Source organism: Melanostigma gelatinosum (assembly GCF_949748355.1).
Source record: "Melanostigma gelatinosum genome assembly, chromosome: 2".
NCBI classification, from domain to species: Eukaryota; Metazoa; Chordata; class Actinopteri; order Perciformes; family Zoarcidae; genus Melanostigma; species Melanostigma gelatinosum.
Genome location: NC_136635.1, coordinates 25,610,685 through 25,633,463, shown reverse-complemented (window position 1 = coordinate 25,633,463; position 22,779 = coordinate 25,610,685). Strand labels below are relative to the sequence as shown.

Here is a 22,779-nt window from a genome sequence, read left to right as displayed (position 1 = left end):
CCACCCCCCCGATTTGTGTCCTAAAGAGACTCGGCACGGTCATCAATCCCTCAACCCATCGCTGCACAGCAACAAAAGTCGTTCGACCAATCACCTACAGCAGAAGCAGCGATGGCTGGGTGTTTGCATAACGGGCACTACGAGTTAAGTCAGCAGAGGTGCAGATATACAAAATGACAGTGGCATGTTCAAATTCATTGCTCAGACATAGAAAAATACTCGTACCGTTAGTGATAATATAGAAAAAAAAAGTGATTATATATCAATATAGATAACAGGCATACAAGGAAATCACTTCAAAGCAAAATTAGAAATCAAAAAGGGTCTTCAGTCTTTGTGTTGAGGCTGCTCATGGTTTCAGCAACGACAGAACAATGCTACAGCAATACTTCAGAACTCAATAGACTGAGCTAATTCAGTGGGGATCCGTTGTACCCAGTCCAAACTAAAGAAATCAGTTGAAATGTGCATCTAACAGTCCGCTGTGTAACAGCAGTCCTAAAGAGAGCACTGTTGTGCCGAGAGAGGAAAAACTACAAAAGGGTGCTTCAGCTCGATGGAACTCCAGTGTTTACGTGTATCCCGGTTACAGCTGAACGTGAGCAGTTGGTTAGTCAGACAGAAGTCGAATGAGAGCGGGAGGAACAGGATAAGGGCACTTCTACATCTAGCCGACGCTCCATTCATCAGCAGAATGGAGTCGAGACAAAGTGGAACACACACACAACCACGCTGCAAACGCCCAGCTACACAAGCTGCTTTTTCTTCAGCCCCTTCCTGAAGCAAACTCATCTGGCACTCTGTGTAAAATGTAATACTCAATTACGACAATCTTAGCAAGGTTTTTAACTATTTTGTGCTTCATGTTGTGTAAGACTTTGGTAGACAGGTGGTCATGCAACACAGAATCCAAAGAACTGTAATTTCCCCCCTCGAATTTCTTATGAGACGTTTGAAAGGTCTAAAACACTGGTATTAGTACTTTTCTACTGGTCAGAGATTTGCAAGGCCCCCCCCCCCTTCCTAAATACACAACATTCAGACTGGAACGTTATGGAAGCAGGAGACACCAGGGTGAGTAGAGTCCAGCCAGACAAAAACACAGTGGAAGCTCTCAGTGAAAAAGGCTTCCGACACTCACGTTCCAGCAGAGACGACATTACGTACATGGACAGCAAGAAAACACACCCATGCACATCTGCACAGTGAAGCCAATCCATCTAGCAGTTGAGGTAAGATGCAGTTTAATACGCCAGGGTTGTAGTAATAATATCCACGTCATCAATAATCCTGAATGGCTCTTCTACAGAGACCACTAAAAGTCAGGACCCCAAAGGGTCAAAGGGCAGTTTTCTATCCTGACAGCTCGAGGAGTTTATTAGACTCTTGACGCTGTAGTCCAAATCAACAGATGTGCACGTGTATACTGAGTGGCTAAAGTGCACTGTGGACATGTTGTGACATGTTTGTAAGGTTATGGTGAAAATTGGGACTCAATGTGAAAAATTAAACCTATAAAAAAGAAATGGCAGAGATGAACTATGATCCATTTTGACGGATTTAAATTTGTGTTTGATTGGAAAAGGAAAGCTTTCACATGTCTTTCCCCTAATCAGAGATAATAACGCAGGAGCTTCAGGTTCTTCCAAAAAACGATGTGAACTGATGCAGAAACGAACTCAACGTGATATGACGGTAAGTGAGACTTGTGCACTGGCGTGGAACATGGCAGACAGTGAATCTACAGCTTCAGTGACATTCATTAGCTGCCCAAGTTATTGCTGACATATCCAACGTATGATCTGCAAAGCATAAGTGTCAACGAACCTGCAAAAGTACCGACTATTTACAAGACAAACCTAAGTGTCTGTCAAGAGTCGTTCCCCCGCCCCCCCAACAATCAAAATATATTAATAGTACAGCTCAACGAGCGTGTTGATGTCGTTTCACTTTTTTAATAAAATTAAATCCTGACATAATTACAATAATGCCGTTTTTTGTTGCAATTGTACACAATTGTGGTTCACAGAGTTCAGAAATCTACTAAAGTCTGACATGCAAAATGTCTCAAAACAAGACTGTACCTTGTGAACAAACGCTGAAATTTTATTTCAGTTTTTCCTGTTTTTGTAAGGTTTTTGTAGTCTTTATTACACAACATTTTAGTTAGTTCTTGTATTTACATGTAAAGAAATCGTAACATAAGTGCTGGAAAATCCATATATATGTGAATATATGTATACATTTCTAGGCGATACATAAATAAATTTATAATTATATATTCATGGGTTCAGTTCTAATCACTAGAGTCTGAATCATCTGATGAAGAAGAGCCCCCAGACTCTGATGAAGACAACTCGGCTTTCCCCGAACCCTCAGGACCACTGTTCTCCTTTTGTTCTGTGGAGTCCTCTTCGTCATCCTCGTCTCCGCCCATCTCTGCCACTAGCCGCTCGATCTCCTGCGCCGATAACTGCGAGACCGCCGGCGGTGGAGGACGAGCAGGAGGGAGGGCGGGGTCACTGTTTGAGCTCTGTGTGGCAGACACAGGAAGGTTAAGGCCTGGAGTGAGAAGCATCCCTGGGTAAAGCATACTGGAAAGTAACAAGGGGTTAAGAGACAGTGGGTGACTGGAGGCTGCAGAGGCAGCTGAAGCACTTTGTGGGGCGGTGGCAGAGGAAGAGGAGCTGGAAGTGGAGGAAGGAGTCGTGTTCGACCCCTCTGTCCTTTCTCCTTTGCTGTCTGAGGTGTGAGCGGGGAACTTGGAGGCAGACAGCTCTTTCGTCTTCTCCTCAGAGCTTCCTGTGCACTCCTGAGCAGGCTTCCCAAGCAAGCTACTCATGCCCAGCAGGTTTGGCAATCCAGCCATACCAGAGAGCATCATGGGAAACATGGCAGCCAAGTTACTTGCAGCCATGTTGCTAGCGTCAGACGGCAGCCCCATCAGGCCCGCGGTGAGCTGCAGGGACTGTAAGCTCTGGAGGTTTTGCTGGAAGGCCTGCAGGCTGGTCAGGTCCATCCCAGAGAGGAGGCCGTTGGCCAGCAGGGGTGTCAGGCCCAGGGCGGAGACCGCTTGGTTGGGTGCTGCTGCTGCAGCCGCCGCCGCCGCCGTTGCCTTGGCCAGAGGATTCTTAGGTCGACGCCCACGGCGGCTCACCTCCTCAGGAACGATGGGTCCCGTTAGGATTCTGTCAAACATGCTCTCTGGAAGGTAACCCTGGAGACAACATGGAAGGTATGTGCATGGTTAGCAGTGGGGTTAATTCATTGCTAGTTCATTAGGTACACCTAGCTAACACTAATGAAGTCTAATACAACAGCCCTGCAACAATTCAACAGCATCACAACAGACAGCCTTCAAAATCACCTCCATAAAAACACGTTACGGCCTTCATGAAAGGATTTGTTGCTGTGCAGTTGTATTAGTTTTGGCTGCGAGTAACTAATAAACTGGCAACTGGCTGTATATCCACACTGTTATATGGCCTTTCATGACGTAACAGTTTTGATCTGATGAATGTGTTACTTTGTGACTCACCGAATGTTTGACCACGTCAGCCCATTCAGGTGGGACTCCGTACTCTGGGTTCTCCTGAAGGAACCGGCACAGCTCCTTCAGAGGAGGAGCAAAGGCTCCACCAACCTACAAGCAAGATTACAGACAACATGAACCAAAGTGCACAGCAGGCCAGATACATATTCTACATTTAGGAAACATACAGTCATCTAACCACATAGAACACACCTTGCGGGCATTTCTCCTGTTGATGATCTGAACTCTTTCCTCTCCGGTCAGACTGTTCACATCAATCTTGTTGGGGTTCCTGCAGCGGTGCCTCTTCTGCTTGGGCCGCCCATCCTGGAAGTGGAACTGCATTTGCATCTTATTTACACCCTGGACATAAAATGTCAAACCGATGTTCAGTAGAGCATATTTATTCCATGAAATCTTAATTTAAACCCTCTGTGAACATGTTTTATATCATACAACTGCATATTATCTGATCATGGATTTACCTTTAACACTACACAAACCTTCCTATAGGAAGAAAAAAGGACTCACGGGGATAAAAGCTCCTGTGTCTGCCACAAAGCCAGGGTGCTCCATTAGCCACTGTTCAAGATCTTTCCTCCTGGGAGCATCATCTCCAGCAAGCCTGGTGCCATCTTTGAGGTTGATGACGGGGACCCTGCTGTCGGTGTCCGCGGGGACCTGATTAGAGCTCTGGCTGAAGCCCGGCACAGGGGCCACAGCCATGCCCACCTGGCCAATACCGCCCCACCCTGGAGGCACCTGGAGACACACGAGCACAAAACAGTGTTTCATATTATTTACATCACAGTTCATCATATACAGCACACTGGGGCAAACAATGATCATTATCATTTCTTATTTGAAGGTTTGCGGTACCATCAACCTGTGTTATGGCTCAGATAGCTGCTTACCTGATCAGGAACAGAAGGGACTCTACTCCTGTTCATGAAGAGCAGGTCCATCCCCTCCACGTTCTTCCTCCTTCCCCTCCGCCTCTTCGCCACTGGCTGACCATCCAGTACTCCGTTGAGCCTCATCTGACCAGTAAGATCTGGAGGCACTGCAGAGGAAGCACCTTGTTAGCTGTGAACAACTGTGTGAAATTTGGCCGGATTAAAAGTGAAATGATGAAGCCTTAAGATACATTCTCTTTTTGCTTTAAATTTGATTTTTTATAACTTTCATCTCCAGCGTCAGTTGACATATTTCAGACTGAAGATATCGATTTTTCTACTCAGTAAATGTGCAATCAAAGCCAGTCGGGCTTAAGAAGATGGCTCGTGTCTCACAAAAACAATACTTTGCTGCCATCTAGTGGCGGTAAAGAACAGGCTGGACCATCTCGCGCAACACATTCTGTATGCACAGGTATTACGGTATTTGCTGTATTTTAAATAAACACACCAGTCTGGAAGCTGCACTGAGGCTTGGTGATGTCAGCCAGGCCGGTGTCCGAGGCGCTCTGCAGCTCGTGAAGCCGCGCGAGGTACTGCTGCTGGGCCTGGGGGCCCTCCTCCGACTCCAGGGGCCTCTTCAGAGGTAGACCTTGTTTCTGGAAGGTCAACTTCAGACTTCCCTCCTGCTATACACACACAGACAAACATGGTGTTGGATACATCTTGGATGATTCATAATCTTCTGTTTTGGGGGTTCGTCTATCCAGTGTTTTAAGGATCATAAAGCAAATGTGTCTTGAATTTCTTACAATAAATGCAAATATTTCCATGTATTTGCGTGTTAGTAGTATTGGGACACATGAACACACAGAGGCAAGTGGCTAGTAGGGCAGTGGGTAAAGTCTATCCAGTTTGAACTGTAGTGGGAAGCCATGCCAAAGAGATCGCTGCGGTCGGCATAAACATATTTTATAAGTAACAAACAGCAGGTGTCTGAGGGTCTGCCATGGTAAAAACCATACAATGTTGGGAAAGAATCAAAAAGCAAGGAATAAATGGAAGCAAGTGAGAGGCCTGCAAAGTTAATAGCCACGTCGCCTTGAAGCAGATTAGAGAACACCCACAGCCAAGGGCTCCATTTCAATCAGATTATAAGCAAGACCCCTTCAGTCTAGAGAGGCTTCAAGCTGAACCGTATTATATTCTCATGACCGAGTGATTTGTGCTCATGTAATCACAGCCTCAATGCCCAATTCAAACTGAGTGTGTGGGAAAAGAGAGGAAGGCTGCTATTAAATTAATCTCTCCTCCTGCCAGGCAGTCAAAACCACTAATCACACCCAAAGGAACGAAGGAAGAAAACCAGTGAAACATGCTGAACACGGCAGCTAGCACCGGCCATGGCAGCGGAAGTAGAAGGGTCCTACGATTAGGGCAAAGCGGAGGGAGGAGGGGAGGAAGGGAGAAATCAACATACATCGTTGAGTTTTACTGAGAACTCCTTGTTTTCTGCAACATGCTTGGTCACCTTTGACCCCTGTGGTGAGGCAGAGGGGTCCTCGCACAGGCTGTTGGCGTTGTCCAGCAGCTTGGTGGTGTAGAAGGAGGCCACTGCACCTCCAGGCTCGTAGACCCGACGTGTTCCGGGCCACTTGCCCTTCAACACCGCCTGGCAGATGCTGTCCAGGCGGTTGATGATCACGCGATCCTAAATGAACAGCACACACAATCAGCACACTGAAGCTCTGTGGAATCAGTTTGATTCCCCTAATTAACACATTGTATTGATTTGTTTTTATGAGTTATGATCATTTAAGCCACGCAGCGTTGTTATGCATCTCTGCGTCACCACAGTGACAGCAGTTCACCTTTGGCCAGTAGGATGCAGCGAGCATGTATCCTCCTCCCTGGAAAGGATGCGACGAGTTGTTGGTGATGCCGTTGTCCGCTGCATGGGTGTCTTGGGTTTCGTCCTGCGTCGCGCTCAGAGACGCCACACTGTCCTCATCGAAGCCCTTCACACTTGTTGCTGCAGGCACTGAGAATGTCACAGGACACAGAGACAGACATTAGAAATACACTTAAACCCGAGTCAGAGAGAAAGCGTGCAGACACAGTTTTATGCATTGTGTAATATATTGGTGTATCGCCATCCAGAGCCAAAAATGTAACCATATACATGCTATATTATATTTACATCTAGATGGTCACTCATTTTGTGAAATATGTCTTCGCTCTAAACGAAACAAGAAACATTAAGTCTTTTTGTCACCTACACATTATTAGAAAGAGTTCGGGTTTGAGGTACTCACCTTTCTTCTTCTCTCCCTCACTTCCACTGTCATCAGACGATGAGGAGGAGGATGATGATGATGAAGAGCCAGAGGAGCAAGACGATGAAGAGGAGGAGGAGCTGGACCCGGAATGTGACGAGGAAGAAGAGGAGGATGAGGAGGAGGAAGAGGAGCGCGATGAAGAGCTTGAGGAGGAGCCACCCGAGTCGGACGCTGAGCCACGCCTAGCCTCCCTGCGGCTCCTCTTGGCCTTCTTCGGCTTCCTCTCAGAGGAGTTGGGTGTGAGCGGTTTGGTTCGTGCCGCCACCATCTGCCTCTCTTTATCCCTCGCTTCAGACAACGGCTTCTCCTCCAGACCTGTGGGAGTAGCCGGTGCTGGAGGAGGGCTCCAACTCTCCCCCTGCTTCTCCCGGCCCTCCGCCCCCTCCGAGGCTGGTTCCACTTTGGGTACAACCCCACTGGGCTCCGTCTCTCTCTGGGCAGGTGGAGGCAGCGGAGAGGCTGTCAACACTGAGCTGGGGGCCTGCTGGCACTGAGGGTGTAGAAGTGGGGTAGATGTGCGCGACTGCTGCTGTGTAGCTTTTGTTTGGCTGTAGTTGCGTTGGGCAGCCATGAAGCTGAGCTCAGGGTCTCTCAGAATGTGGTAATCTGTGCGGCTGACGCCGTGTTTGGCAGCTCCAATCAGCAGGTCACGGTCATGGCCACCAGCCTCCCACCAGACGGGCAGGTCCGAGCTCATCTGGCACAACGGCAGGCGCTCATAGAGCAACTGATGGCAAAGAACCTGTTCCCTCACCTGGCGAAGCAACTCTACTCTGTACAGCGTACGAGACGCTCGCTCCTCTGTGATGGGCTGGATGGTCAGAGACAGATCCACCGCAGAGTCTGGAACAAAGAAGAAGGAGTGAGAGGAAATAAACGCTGCTCTACCGATACAACCCAAAGACCTGTTTGTGCCTGGAGTCCAAACATCACACTGTTTGTCTTTCGACAAATGATTAACCTTATCAGCCTCAATACTGCTGAGCGAGCTCATTTATTAAGGTGCCACTGACCTCCAAAACCAAACCATGAATGAGTTCAGGTCATAAGGCAATAACCGTAAGCACCGTTACTGACATTGCCTTGTAGATGTCACATCGGGGCATTGTGCAATAAAGAATAAATACATAATATGGCATTTTCACTGACACCAGCTATTGGTCGACAGATACAAGACGCATTATACTTACATATTTTCATTTCATTCATGAATAAATTTATTGCTAAACATTTTTTAGCAATTGGACGAGCATAATTGCTTGTAATGATCATAGGGTATTTTTATTTTTCTCTGTGTATGTAATTTTATTGACCCTAGGGTCACATTGTGTTTTTTATGCTTTTAAACTTCTGCTCTGTTAAGCACTTTGTGATGTTATGTCTGTGAAAAGCGCTCTATAAATACATTTCATTCATTCATTCATTCATTCATTCATTCATTCATATAGCCGTGAACAGACTTTCTGAGGGTGACTGCTTTAAGTCAAAAACCAACAGAGAGATGTGGTCGTCTGAGTTTCCACACTTCCTCACTTAGTGTAAGGCATACAATTAACGACTTGCGTGTGTGTGTGTCTACATATGGTAATAATCAAGTCGATTTCTGACCTCCCTCTTTGGGTGGCAGGCGACACACCCTTCGGCACATGGAGGTAAAAGCACACAGGTATTTCTGCAGGCTCTCGTCAGTCTTTTTGTGCAGCCGAGCCATGGCCCTGAACTTGGTCCAGTCGAACCGGCCAGGGTTTGGGTCGAAAACAACACCAAAAGTGGAGACCACACGGTAGAAGTCAGCCTCTTCTCGCCTGGTCCATCTGGGGAAAGTGAGAAAAGTAGTAAAAATCTAATCTTTGATATTCTTTCTCACTGATCAAAACATTTCATGTCTCAGCAAAAACATTGACCGGCTCAGTGTTCTGACCTTTGCTGCCGTTCAATCTTAGCAACCATCTTGGGGTTGAGGGTGTCGTTGAGTGAGGGGGGCAGCGGACACAGCGGAGCAGACAGTATCATGGTCGACGGAGACGGAGTCTGAGTCTGGTGGATCTGGTGGATCTGGAGGATCTGCCGGCTCTTGGTGTAGCGCTGGGAGGCCGTGATCAGTCGCCTCAGCCTGGCTGTCAGCACCGAGGGGGATGGCCAGTAGGACGTTTCACCTCCAGTCACTGGAACTGCGTCTGGATCAGAATAACATACAGCACAAAGAATGTTCAAATTCCAAAAATCTGCATCCCATTATTTTTACATTTGTTTGTAATTTTTGAAGGAAGCATGTCGCGCACGTGTCATTTTCCTCTTAACTTTAAAGTTCACAACTTTTTAGATTTCACCATCGGTGGGAAGCCTGGTATTTAAGCATCTAATACTAATCTAATACTCACCTCCGGCATTGTCAGTGACAACCAAGTCTCCAGGAGAAGAGGCATCATCCTGCATGAGAAGACAGTGTGTGTTTAATGACAGGACAAAACACTCAAACCAGACTGCGATATGTTTAATTGTAAATCACACACGGGGGATAATTCCATCAGCTAGTCAGACTGATATGCTTTATCACAGGATCAACGTGCACCACTGGTTCACGTGGCCTTACCTCCATATCGTCCTTCAGCAGAGCTGGAGCAGGCTTGTACTCGGGGTCATCCACATCCCTGCGCACACACATAAAGTTTGCTTCAGTTTTACGGTTGACGACTAAGCAGACACATTTCGTTTTTTAAATATCTAAACTTAAGCAAAGCACGTTAAAACAAAAAAGGCCGCATAATGTTAGTACTGACCCATCCATGAAATCGTTGCCTCTCTGTTCGGCAGCGATGGCTTTCTCATCTGGACGTCCCACGCGGTCTAGGAAGCACAGAGTCGGGTCGGCACGGACTGTGTTGTACTTCTCATAACCTGGGAGAGCACAGGCGGTAAAGCAAATACCAAAAAGGTGAGCACACGGAAACTCTTAGATAGTGAGCAGGCACTATACACAAGCTGGAGGACTTCCCACAATCACCTGGCATCAAAGGAAAAAGTGAAGCCAAAAATTATAAGTTAACTTTTTTTCCAGTTTTAAAATAATTGGTCTCGGAAAAACTTTAAATACTGTTATATAGTTACTCGTTTTATATCAGGTACTGACTTTTCCCCTTCTGTAAAGTAACCACAGATGCTTTTAGAGTATAGTCGAGACTAACTTCAACTCTAGGGCACACATTTCTCATTTGGATTACCTTATTTAAACAAGTCACAGTACAGGTTGAGGTTTCTCACCATGCTTATAGACACCCAGCAGCAGACACTTGTCACAGATGGCGTCCCACCACAATGCTGGCAGCTCCGAATGGTCAGGGTCTGGCACCCAGATCTTTATCTCACTAAAGAGGAGGAGGACGACATTTAGACACATACCATGTGGGGGAATCTTTATTGATGAGATCCATTTACTGACTTTTTTAATCTGCTCCCATATGTCCCATATTAATTTGCTTTTATAACACCAATAATAACTTCAGGAGGTCCAACACACAGCTCCCCATGGAGTGCTTTTATTGTGAAACAACAAATCAGAATTGTGAAACAATAAAAGTTTCTGATTTTCTTGTTAACGGCAGTCTTTATTAAACATTTTCAACATCGCTGTGTAAAAGCAAACAAAAATGAAAAACTCCCCCATCTTTAACCAGCAGATGGAGCTCTGCACCCGTCTTATTCATTTAGCTGATCAGTCGCTTCTTCCTTCAACAGGTTGATACCATATGCTAATGACCATGAATCCATCTTACCAAACTATTCCATTGTCTGAGCAGGTCTGGAATCCTACAACCACCCTAGGCAGTGTTGGGTACCATCGACTGCATTACATTTGTTAAATAAAGTGCTTGTGTTTCAAGAGTCTCTAAAAAAAAGCAAACAATGATTAAAAACATCGGGCAGCAAGTGTATGTAAGGTAAGTTAACTGCTGCTCACCTGGAGTCCACGCCGTCGAGCACCGTCTGGGCCTGGCTTCCTATCACCTCTTGTTTCAGGTAGTAGAGCATTCTGACCCTGAGCAGCACCCTGCACAGAGAAAACCCACTGGTCACAACAAAGCCCTGACCGCGCACAAATGCTGAGCGAGCAGAACCAACACAGCAACTCGTTGAACACAATGCAAACGAGTGAAATGTGTGACAATTTAATCCTAAAACTGCCCCGCATAGTCCTCGTCCCATCATTTCACACAAACAGCGCACACTCTACTAAATGTATGCTTAATACAGTACTGTATAGTACTGTAGGATTTTTACAGCTATGAATCATAAATCATTTATAGCTGTACAGGCCTTCCACAGAGCAGGTATACACAGCAGGCCTCATCAATTAAGTTGTTGAATTAGAGTTTCGCTGAAGTTGACACTCGCGTACGGACCACATGGGGAGACGTGGGCAGCTCCACGGGCAGGCGCCGCGGACTGAATGAACAGACAACGGTCTCTCTCCAGTCGTCGTGTGGTCGTGCTCTGGCAGTAGATGAAGGCTGGGAAGCCGAGGCTGACAAGGTAGCGAGAGGCTGACTCACAGGGGAGACATTAGCTCTGTGATGCATGATCACACATCAGAGCCAGCAGGCTTACAGCGAAGACGCAGTGAAGTGGTGGGAACTGTGGCGCGCTGGTGTGCCAGGCTGTAACATCGAGTACGCCTTGAGATTTTGTGTAATGATTTCTGTCCCAACACAAAACTGTTTGATATCTCATCCTGTAAAGCGGTGGCACGGAGGTTTTGAGGATTTCTGGCGCCAGGGTAAAAATCTCTGTGGGGCATTGCTATCAATGTGGAGTCATTAGCTGTCCTACAATTACTCTTCACAGAATGGTTACAGCTCAGAGGGTACTGTACTCTCCACTGACTTTGCCAAATGAGCAGGGAAATTTAGGAAAAATCCAAATTGGCACATCCGGCTTTTCTGAAAGACGCCCCGAAACCTGTTGCCTGACTACTAGTGTCGTAACAGTTGTTCCTAAATAAGACTAAGAACACGGAGAGTGAAGTAACATCTCCAGAGAAACTTTTATGTTTTCTACTACTTTGTATTTGCAGCCACTAAAAAAATAAAAAATAAATCACCATCACATCATGTAAACCTGTGACCTCTTCTCCTACCAAAGCTTCTCCACTGCGCTGCTCTGTTTTTTAAGAGCACTGTGAGAGTTGTGGACTGCCGCTCTGAAATATAGCAAGCCAGGCATTCCATCTTTTTTCATGCTGAGATTCAGCTAAATATTGTTATAAATGAGCCCTGAATCCTTCCCCGATGCACTGACAGGACAAGGAAAAACTGCACGGCTCCCAGGTCCGTCTGTGTGCGGGAGTGATGGATGTCTGTGGTGACCGGTCTGGACTTGTAGCTCTGGTAAATCAAAGTCTTAAACTTCCTCCCTTTTCCTCCTCCACCTTCCATCCTCCTGTGTGACTGGACGCGCCCAGGAGCAGCTGCTGCTTCCTCTGCCTGTCAGCACAACCCTTCATCACTCTCCTTCCAGGCCTTTGTTAGTCTGCGTGTGTGTGTGTGTGTGTTGTGGTTCACTCTGAGAGGCAGCAGAGGATCTCACCACAGTCATACAGTCTTTTAGAAGCAAATAAGCCAAGTATGCATGACATAAGTGGCATGAAAATAATCCCTCATGGTCTGTTCACAAAAAAACAATCCATCAAAAACCAGCGTAACGACGGGAGATTACAGAGTCACAGACGCAATTCTGATTCAAAACACACAAACACCGTGAAATCTTTATGTTCTTTATGTCTTCTCAAAACCGTGTCCTCCATGTCAAAGCAGATTTAATCCTCAGTGTCACATCTTTACTACGGTGTGCAGTAAAGGATATTTTATAGCCAGACAGTAAAAAGCCCACACAAACTGCTTGAGGAACAACAACATTCACAACGTGATTGACCCATGGTGATCAGAAGTTGATCTTTGGCACTTATCAAAAAGTCTGGAACCCGTCAGAATTAATTGTCACTACTTCTTATAGTTTCCATGCTTGTGTAAGTCTTACATTTACGTCCCTGTTAAGGAAGGCAGTGAACACCCCCACCCCCACCTCAGTCCAGCCCACCCCCACCAGTCACATTCCAGGTCCTCGAAGGGAAAATGCAGAAGTCAGCAAACCCTGCTGACTGCGTGTCCCCATTTGCCTGGCGTGTCACATATCAGACAATCCCTGGATTCAGCACAACTGAACCAGGAAACAATGGAGAACTTTCTATGGAAGCTGCAGCGCTCGGCATCCAAAGCCCTACAGACACAAGCCCCCCCTTTTTAAAACGAAGCAGCCATCTAGTTGGCTTTATATCTCAGCGGCCCATGTTTTGATAGCAGCCATCTTTTTCCCTCCGACTGTAAATAAGAGAGATCTATGACGGCCATTAGCTCGGCTGAAGTCCCATTAACAATCGTATCAGTCAGCTGGTCTCGATGAGCAGCACGCCTGTCAATGAATCAGCCTACTGTCGGCTCCAATAGACATTTTAGTGCCTCCTAATTACTGTGGCTTTGAGGTGCCCCAGTTAAAACTTGAGCCGTGTGCAAACTGTTTCCAACACTACAGCTTCATTTTATTAAAAATAATCGGATAAAATCTGGTGCTAGAAGACAATAATGACCACCTGCCAGTTGCTATAACAGCATGAAAGGGAGTGTATTTGAACACAGACACAAGAACACACACCCTCAACCCACAAGACATCAAATAAACCAACCATAGACTAGTCACCATGTGCACCGTTATCAAGATAAATGCACGACGATACCATATTTCAACCATCTCGCCCATGTATTGACATCTATCTTTTGTGGTTGCTACTTCTGCTTTCTTACAAACAGCTGGTTTCTTATACAGTTGGTGGCGTTGGACTAAAATCGAATTTAGTGTCCTACTCGAAGAAAACTGAACTGGATTTAAGTGACGGTGCTTTTTTTAAATGTTGAATTTACAACGTACGGATGAATAAGGAAACACCTACTTGTTGCAGTGATGTTTGAGGTGTTTCTTGTAGCCGTCGTCCTGAAGCATGTGCTCTGGGTTGTGTTTCCTCAGCCACTCAGCTTTGTGGATGTCAAAGGAGCTGGACTGGGTTTTCATCTTCTTACCCTTTCTGCCGCGAGGGACTGGAGCAGACAAGCCTATCGGAACAAGAGGAGGTTGAGTCACAGGTTATGAAATAGTTTCCCAAATCCCACTCAGTCCAATATCTCCATGCGCCACCGTCTGCTGTGATAAGGCCAGCTGAATGTAGGTTAGAAGTCCCGAGACTCACCCAGGTGATTCTGCAGCTCCTTGGTGCGTCCGTCCTCAGTAGGGGCGATCAGGTCCCACATGAAGCTTTTGATTTTGTCATCTCCACGGTAATGGACCAGGCAGTAAGACAGCAGGGCCCTGCAAATGGACTCCACATCCCTCTCTGTCAGCTGCTTCTTGAAACGCCCATGATTGAGAATATCCTTCCAACGACCCCACCTGGAAGACAAGGGGCACAAGCAAAATTAAAGAAAAGAGGGTTCCGATTAAAATCACTTCACAAGCTATACTACTTTGAGGACACTTTTATTGTGAAATTCAACATGTACTTGGTTTTTCCATTGTAGTAATGTTGATTTCATTAGTTATTAGTCATTAGTTACGTACAGTGAGGGATATTGGGACAAAAATCCAACAAATGAATGATAAAGGACACAAAAATGTATCACACATTGTCAGAATTCTGTTTAAAAACACCAGTCGCGTCGTATCTATGAACAACATCAGCACAGTTGCTATAATGGCTTAAACAATTTCAAAAGTCTGACCCATAAACAAGCAGGTTCTTCTCTACTCTGAAGCACTCTGTGCGACCATAGCTGTTGAGGCGGTCGTGGTTTCGCCTGAGCTTGGGTTTGGTGTCGTCACTGTCGCTGTTGCCCTCTGAAAGCTCTGCCAACTCGTCCTTGGTGGCACTGAACGGCCTGGTCTGCTTTCTGACACGAGGAGTGTCGATCACCAAGCTGTTCTGTAGCGAGGGAATGGAGGGCGGACAACATTTCAGCAAAGGGCTTTCAAGGTCTATAACGCAGATAAAAGAAGGCTGCAGCCCGACTGGATGTCCAGCCATTATTAGATACAACACATCTTTGTGAGAACGGTCCTAATTATCCTCTGTATAGTTTATTATTTGTGGTGAAGTACATACTCTGCCGTTTGCCATATCCATATCAATGTCAGCCTTTTGGGCCCATTTGTCCCAGAAGTTGGGGTCATCCAGAGAGATGTCTGTGCGGTTTCCGGACGCCACAAAACTGGCCTGAAAGCAGACGTGAACAAGATATCAAAACATAAATCATATTGACTTTCCCTGTATGGTGCGTCAAAAGCTGCTCCTGGTCAAAAACCAACGACCACCAGTAAAATGTAGCCGTCCCTAATTCCATAGAGACTGGGTAAAAACACTTCAATTTACACCACTTAGTGTTAGAGCAGCCATTTCATTCACCTTGGCGAAAGTGGATCCTCGTCCCTCAGACTCGATGGTGATGGTCTTTGTCCTGCGCTGGAGGATCTGATCGATGTCCTCCTCACAGAATTTGGCCCCTTCATCCTCGTCATCCATGATGGCCCCGTATGCACCGAGTCGCAAAAGATCCTCAATCTCCTTCTTAGACAGCTGCTGCGCTGCCTGAGAGGTACGGAGGAGGAGAGCAACATTTAGGGTCAGGAAACGATATACAGTCAACGGGTGCAAAATGAAACTGGAAGGAACATATTAAACGATACCTGCAAAACCTTTCAATTCTCAAAAAATTGTTAAATACACAACATGATGGATTACTGTAATTCTAATACCAGCAGCCCTGTATCTAAACCCTGCAGATTTTCACTATGCAAATATGTTCAGTCAGACCAGATGTAGAGACCTGCTAATAGCTCAACATCCTTTTCCTTCTGCTAATTCTCAGAGGACACCAACTGTAGCAAAACACCCACCTACACACTCCCTCACAACGAGATTAGACTAACAGGATCGGCTACACTCACTAAATGTCACTCATTTTTTAAGAGTGAGCTCCAAGTTTTAGGGTTTGTGAACAGTTCTATTTCCTTTGCATCATTCAAGACTGATATCAGAAATGGTTGACTATGTTATTGTTGAGGAGACGATTGGAACAAATATTTAGTCCTTTATTTCTAGAACAGCACTCATTCTCTCACGATGGTTAAAGTCTGAGTTGGTGAGGATAAGAAACTTAAAGGATAACCCGCTCTACCCACTTCCTAATTTCACTTCAAAGTGTTTTTTAAGAAGTTATTTAATATGACACTAAACTGAGCAGTAGGAGAATAAGCCGCAAAGAGTAAACAAACAATGAATAAAAAGTGTAAACGCTCTCTATGATTAGAACAGTGCCACGCCAGGCCTTTGCCGTTTCCTGCTCGTTTTTTGTGTTAATGCGATGACGAGATAGTGAACGTCTCGCCAAGATCTTCTTGTGAAATTGATCGCTTTCATCACAAGCACTGTCTGACAACAAGCACCTCTCTGAAAATTAACTGAACATAATTTACATTACTAATTGATTTAATTCCCCTTTTTGATTCCAGACCATTTGGACAATTCTCAAACCTACCCCTCCCCCGGCCCCTCCACCCAGGCTGTTATCTCGGCCACTCATGCTCTGCAGCACCGCTTTGTCCAGGCCCAGCTTGAGGCTGGCGCGATCGAACATTTCTCGCTCGTACGAGTTCCTGGTGATCAGACGGTACACCTTCACTGCCTTGTTCTGACCGATACGATGGCAGCGCGCCTGGGCCTGTGAAGAGCAGAAGAGAAAACAAAACGTGTAAAATGCACCGCACATAAAAAAAAAGGAGATTTTGTGATGACATCTTTAGTTTGGCATCAACGTCATCTGATCCTAAACGATGGTCATTTTAATCATTGAGTGAAATTTGCATGTGGTCTTTATGGGACAATGTCTCTTTGTGGTGATGAGACTCGTTGGTCGTTCTTTACATGAACAGATGTCACACGAGAGACAACTATTAGAATGCCAAAATTCTTGAATGCCTGCACATTAATGGAACAAATCCACTACAGCACTACGTTGCACCGACTGCTCAGGTCGTGTCATACCTGCAAGTCGTTCTGCGGGTTCCAGTCCGAGTCGAAGATGATGCAGGTGTCTGCTGCTGTGAGGTTGATTCCCAGGCCACCAGCTCTTGTGCACAGAAGGAAAACAAAGCGCTCCGAGTCGGGCTTACTGAAGCGGTCGATAGCTGCCTGCCGCAAGTTCCCACGAACGCGTCCATCTATTCGTTCGTACAAGTACCTGCAACACAAAAAAAGCGAGTCATGACTTATGCATTGCAAAAACTGATTGAATACATGGCTTGTTCTGCATATCTTCACTGTGAACGTTTGCACAGTCTTTGCAAAACTGTACAGCTCTCTCAATCCAAAATAGTTATGTTTACCCAAAACCTTACTTTCATTTTGCTTCCCTTCTGCACCTGGAAACTGTATCCCAAATCAATAAATACAACTATTTCTACAAGGAGCGGTTATATGCTCTTTCATCCTTGTGTCCATTCTCATCCCCTCCCACAATCCGACCCACAGGGCAAACCACTTCCAGTCAGAAGAAACCTCACAGAACAGAAAACCTGCCCGTCTAAATATAGTGGCTTCTATAGCCCGCTGCTGAGGTCTGTACTGCGCAGCACCTCACATGTTGACAATAGTTTAGGGTTTGCTCCAGCTGCAGGTGGGGGGGGAGAGCGAGAGAGAGAAAGAAACACGAGAGCAACAACAAAAGTACATACAGAGACCCAAAAAAGTCAGGTATATGAATCATAAAACTTAAAGAAAAAGATGAGAACTATAAACCAGAAAACTCTTATGCACTATTCAAATTCCTAAATGCCATTCAATTTAAACCCTTATGGCTCGTTGTTAAGTTTTACCTGACCACTCACTCCATTTCAGCTTTTTAAAATGGGACTTTTGGGCATTACCTCAGACACAAAACCTTTCTGCTTTTCCCCCCCTTTTTCTTTCACTCTAATTATAGAGCTAACAAATCATACATTTTGCACAGAGAGAAAAATGGGTGGGTAATTAGTGTTTGCATGTTGCATGTGGCTACACTACATATTGTCTAGTGCATGCTATGATACAGCACATTTTGGCCCAAACAGGAAGAACGGATGCAGAAATAGATGGAAGGATGTGTTGTTTTGTCTTAATTGATGTGATGAAACACCAGGCTCCACACCTCTAATCACTAATGCTTCTGCTGCCAACTACAGTACTCTCTCTAACAAATGGCTATCATGTATTGCATGAGGACACACCACTACAGACATACTGACCCTAACCGATAGGAGTCAGATCATCCTTTACATGTGTAGCAGCTACAGAGTGATCCCAGTAAACTGTACCACAAATTTGCTTTTCTTTCAATCACAACAATTCTAATAAAGCCAGATGATACTTTACATTTTAGAGCCGCAGCACCAAGTTAACAATTCAAAGTTTTATATGGTCAAGAAAAAAAACGTAAACGAATCTTATGCACAAATTATATATATTTTTTCAGGGACAACAAATCTATCATCGGTCACCATTACCTTCTCTGAATGAGGTAGTCTTCCAAGATGTCAAGGCAGCGCACCATCTGGGAGAAGATGAGCACCCTGTGCCCTCCGGCCTTCATCTTGGGCAGCAGTTTGTCAATAAGGACCAGCTTCCCGGCAGACTGCACCATAGCTCGCAGGTGAAAGTCCATTGCAGTGGGGCTATACACCTCCCTGAAGTCCTCTAGGATCTTCTCCTCTGCTCCTTTGATGAGGTAGGGGTGGTTGCAGCACTTTCTCAGCTCCATCATGGTGTTGACCAGGTTGGGCATATTTGCCTGGCCAGCTCCTTTAGCCAGGAAAGAGAAGTTCCTCTCAATGATGGCGCGGTAGTATTTCTTCTGAATGTTGGTCAGCTCAACCTCGATGATGGTTTCCTCTTTAGGAGCCAACTTCTTCTCCACGTCCTCCTTCAGCCGACGCAGCATCATGGGCTTCAGGATACCCTGAAGCTTCTGTACCTGTGGGCCCAAAGATGAGAAGAGAGTTATCGTATTGCATTCAGTAACTGTGGGATGTTCTACACTACACAGGCATGGGGTTACACGTGCTGCGTTTGTGCTGGTCCCGATTAAAACCGGAACAGCAGTGCCATACACATCATTACGGAAATGTTTGCACGCTCCAGTGACTTTTCCATTACCAAATGGAATATAAAAATCGAATGATGTCATACTGATTTTTTTTTATAATTGGCAGTAGGCCAATTAGTAGCCTTTCAGTTCCTGGATGGCCTGGGTGCGGATCTTGTAGTATTGATTTGGGTCAAGGGTGTAGAATGTAGAATAGATGTAGAAAGATAATGTAGAATATCTTAACTTTATATGAATATATATGTTCAGATTTAGTCTTTTTCAATGATGAAGAAACAGTTTCCCAAATCATGAGTTTGTGTCAACAGTAACGTGTCATAACTACCAGCGTTCATTTTTTATTCCACATACAGGCCCTCAACATCAGTTATGACATTTGTTGAAAATGCACTCACACCAACTTTTACTATGAAAAGGATATAATATCCCCACTGGTACAAAGAGCTTCTAGATTTAGTACCGTGTGTCGGGTACTAGCTGTTCCCAATATTGTAACTTTCAGCATGAGTACCGTACTACTCTTCAAAACATATTTTCATGGTCCTTTCTCGAGCATCTCTTCAGTGCTTCTGCCTAAAAATGAAACGCCAAACAGCGATATGAAGAAGGAAAGGTAAAACACTCTTTTCTTGTGAGCAACTGTGTTGATACATAGTGTAACAATGAGAAGCATAATACCCCATTATCTGCTATAGTTATCCACCATATGTTGTGTGAGTGAGTGAGTGAGTGAGAGCGAGTGTGTGTGTTGTGTACAAAATGTCGCTGTGGCCTAGTTAAAAAAAGCCCCAATTCAAGTGTTCCATCTGTACCAATAGGATCGTCACTGTATCTGAGCGACAATGTGTATTGTAGAGCTCAAAAAAAAAAAAAAACTGAACTGTAGTTTTTACACCAAAAATTATGTTTTTTTTTATTTTTACATTTATTAACCAGAAGCTCAGACAACATTGTCTGACCTGATTGTGTGACTGATTTCTGACTTCCATTATCAATACTGAATATTCACAAAACCTAGAAATGTCAGGACATCTTCTCTATGTATGCCGCGGCTCACCTGCTCCTCAGTCTTGAGGTCTCCAAATTCCTGCATGAAGGTGCTTTCTGAGGGGAAACGTGCTGGCTCCAGGAAGTGGAGCAGGCTGAAGAGCTCCTCCACTGTGTTCTGGAGAGGAGTACCCGTCAGCAGGGCCTTGTGCTCCTGGAAGAGAACAACACGCACAACAAGAGAACGTTTCAGTCGCATTTGATCATCAGACAACACACTGTAGAGAATGACAGGAACTGGACACAATGTTTTGAGACATCAAAATAGGTGGAATTAGTTTTAAAACTAGAAAGTACAGGTTTAACAATGCACACATTAAAAATGAGGGTTTTTGTTAGATTTCTATGTCTGGAAGTTGGTGGATTTTGTACCAGGTTCATGAGCTTGAAGCCCTCTAGCAGCTTGCAGTTCTTGTTCTTGAGGCGGTGGGCCTCATCGATGATAACGCAGCGCCACTCGATGGCGTTGAGTTCGGGACAGCCTCCCAGGATCATCTCAAACGTGGTGATGACGGCGTGGAACTTGTAGCAACCTCGCATCACACGGCCCTGAAGACAAAGAAGGTGGGGAGATGTCAGACAAACTGTCATACTGGCTCACGAAGCATCTATAAAACAAATAAATATTGATGACATTCCTGTTTCTATGCACAGGAAATTGTGTCTGTGGAGGTGTGTAAAAACACATTTCACTTGCATTGCGCTATGAATTTCAATGACGCCGAATGCCTGCAGTCATAAAAAAAAAAAGCTGTTTTCTGAGAGAATGTAATGAGTATGTAACTGTTAGCATTAGAAAACTACTAATTTGCAGCCGTATGCTGTTGACGGCAAACACATGGCAGCTTACTGTATCTTAAGATTTTGCAGACAATCTAAAAAGACCCCTCTTGGTTGTAAAGCCAGCTACAATATAACCAGGACACGAGTGCTAGTGCTGATAGATAAATTGTATTTTCATCGCCATCGCGACACGAACATAAACACATCGCAAAAGACCGTCTGAAACGCGATGAACACTGAAGCCTCTCTCCTGCTCTGTGTCAAGATTTTATTACCGTCATAAAGTACAGGCGCAACAGAACCCTCGGCTACACAAGCCAAAACATAAGCTGTCTATGTATTCTAACTGTTTAGCTTAGTTCTGCATCTTAACATGTGCCAAATTGGATCACATCAGCAGGACAGAGGAACCGCTGATGTCGACTGATGTCCGTTTCCTTCACTCAGTATTTTGATGTCAGGAATATTATTTATTCTATTGATATGTCAGATGTGTTTCCAGTGAGACATTTTATATCATTACTTTAGTGTAAACATTACTGTTGCTGCTCTAGAAACATTAGATATATTTAAAACATTAAATTCTCATCCAGCTCTGTATTCAAACACAACCAGGCAGGATAGACGTAGCTAATATGCACGCTGTTTATTCATCGCAGATTTTCCTCATCTGCACACCTGCATGTGAGTGTTTGTGCCGTCTGTCTGTCTGTGTCTGAGGAGGCTTTTCTTCACTCCGCCTCTCCATTTGTATCTATTGCCTTGACAACAGTCCTCGAGGGATACTCAGTTGTCCGATAACCCCCTCCCACAGCCAGGCAGCCAACAGACTGCTGTAGAGGAGCCCCTCTCTCTCTCTCTCTCTCTCTCTCTCTGATATGCCTGAGCAGCGCTGATGGAGAGCTCCCCTTGGGGCCTGCTATGACATCACAGGCTGCCTGGGAGACAGCCTGGTGGCGGCTTCGCTCTGTTCTGCTCTCGTTCGCTTTAATTCCTCCTACGGTTCGTCTGAATACTAAGCGCTTCTAACTGCCTGTTGTGACACATCACATGGCCTGCCAACCACAGAAAGCCTCTTCCCAAGGCTCACTAACTACCCAGCAGCCTACTTACTGTTGGGCACGTGCCCTCCTTTGAATCCTGTTGCATGCCACGTTAGCACTATGAACCACTTGTTCGTAAAAATGTTCTCTCAACCAACCCGGTGAGAAACTACGGGCTTCATGAAATGATGTCAAATCTGTGGCGCTGTTTAAGTGTACAGATTTTAAAAAATACATTTTAGCCATTTCAGACCTTTTCGCTTACAGAAACATTTTCCTGAGATATTCACGATCGTTCCTTGCTGCCTGCTTTCCTCTTTCCTGCGTATGTAGCCTGTGTGTTAAACATGGCAATCACGTTCTGCCTGGCTTTTTAATAAACAACTCCTATCTTTGTATACAGGGCAGGCTTCCTGTTTTCGAACATATTATTAGATTACTCTCAGGACTTCATGTTGCTGACACAGTGCTGCTGTTCTCCAAAAAGCAGCCCTGTGATTACTTTAATCAAAGTAAATCACTGCTTTCCAGTCTGTAGGTAAGCACAGCGATGCTGCTTTCTGCTCATCCGTTTTTAAAACGGGGCCATTAGGTATGTCAGGATGAACTAAAAGGCCTCTCAATCCTCACAATTCCAATTCTGTTCGGTATGTGAGGCAAGGTAGCTGTGACTGATTGTTGCTCTGCTCCTCATGGCTTCTCTCAGCCCAAAACAATTACTGTGGTGACAAAACACACAGACAACATGACGGACAGCATTGTTCCCTCTTAAAACAGCAATAGTTCCACAAACCCAAAATGTATATAATGTGTAGAAGAAGTCTGCATCCAGGGGGAAATTTGTAAAAACACCCCAATCATAAACATGACCTGTAAAAATAAAAGGCAAACTCATCTCTGTCC

At 45.2% G+C, this 22,779-nt stretch overlaps 1 protein-coding gene across 4 annotated transcripts in view; it reads right to left on the bottom strand.

Annotated features, from left to right (window-relative positions):
• Nucleotides 1-1,939: 1,939 nt before the first annotated feature.
• chd9 (chromodomain helicase DNA binding protein 9) overlaps nt 1,940-22,779 on the bottom strand; it is a 62,578-nt gene continuing 41,738 nt past the window's right edge. For 2 of the 4 annotated variants that reach the window (XM_079292125.1, XM_079292128.1), the window contains 26 exons: nt 20,423-20,599; nt 20,061-20,204; nt 18,405-18,871; nt 16,909-17,104; nt 16,403-16,585; nt 15,271-15,453; nt 14,971-15,081; nt 14,591-14,790; nt 14,062-14,261; nt 13,768-13,927; nt 10,726-10,815; nt 10,029-10,132; nt 9,548-9,665; nt 9,361-9,418; nt 9,149-9,197; nt 8,689-8,944; nt 8,376-8,581; nt 6,744-7,610; nt 6,300-6,469; nt 5,909-6,139; nt 4,940-5,117; nt 4,447-4,595; nt 4,064-4,294; nt 3,746-3,895; nt 3,539-3,643; nt 1,940-3,217 (listed from right to left, as the gene is read on the bottom strand). In XM_079292125.1, coding sequence (XP_079148251.1) covers nt 2,297-3,217; nt 3,539-3,643; nt 3,746-3,895; nt 4,064-4,294; nt 4,447-4,595; nt 4,940-5,117; nt 5,909-6,139; nt 6,300-6,469; nt 6,744-7,610; nt 8,376-8,581; nt 8,689-8,944; nt 9,149-9,197; nt 9,361-9,418; nt 9,548-9,665; nt 10,029-10,132; nt 10,726-10,815; nt 13,768-13,927; nt 14,062-14,261; nt 14,591-14,790; nt 14,971-15,081; nt 15,271-15,453; nt 16,403-16,585; nt 16,909-17,104; nt 18,405-18,871; nt 20,061-20,204; nt 20,423-20,599 — 5,904 coding nt within the window. In that variant the 3' untranslated portion in view covers nt 1,940-2,296. The remainder of the gene's footprint in view (nt 3,218-3,538; nt 3,644-3,745; nt 3,896-4,063; nt 4,295-4,446; nt 4,596-4,939; nt 5,118-5,908; nt 6,140-6,299; nt 6,470-6,743; nt 7,611-8,375; nt 8,582-8,688; nt 8,945-9,148; nt 9,198-9,360; nt 9,419-9,547; nt 9,666-10,028; nt 10,133-10,725; nt 10,816-13,767; nt 13,928-14,061; nt 14,262-14,590; nt 14,791-14,970; nt 15,082-15,270; nt 15,454-16,402; nt 16,586-16,908; nt 17,105-18,404; nt 18,872-20,060; nt 20,205-20,422; nt 20,600-22,779) is intronic. The other 2 variants (XM_079292126.1, XM_079292127.1) reach the window with 2 other exon arrangements.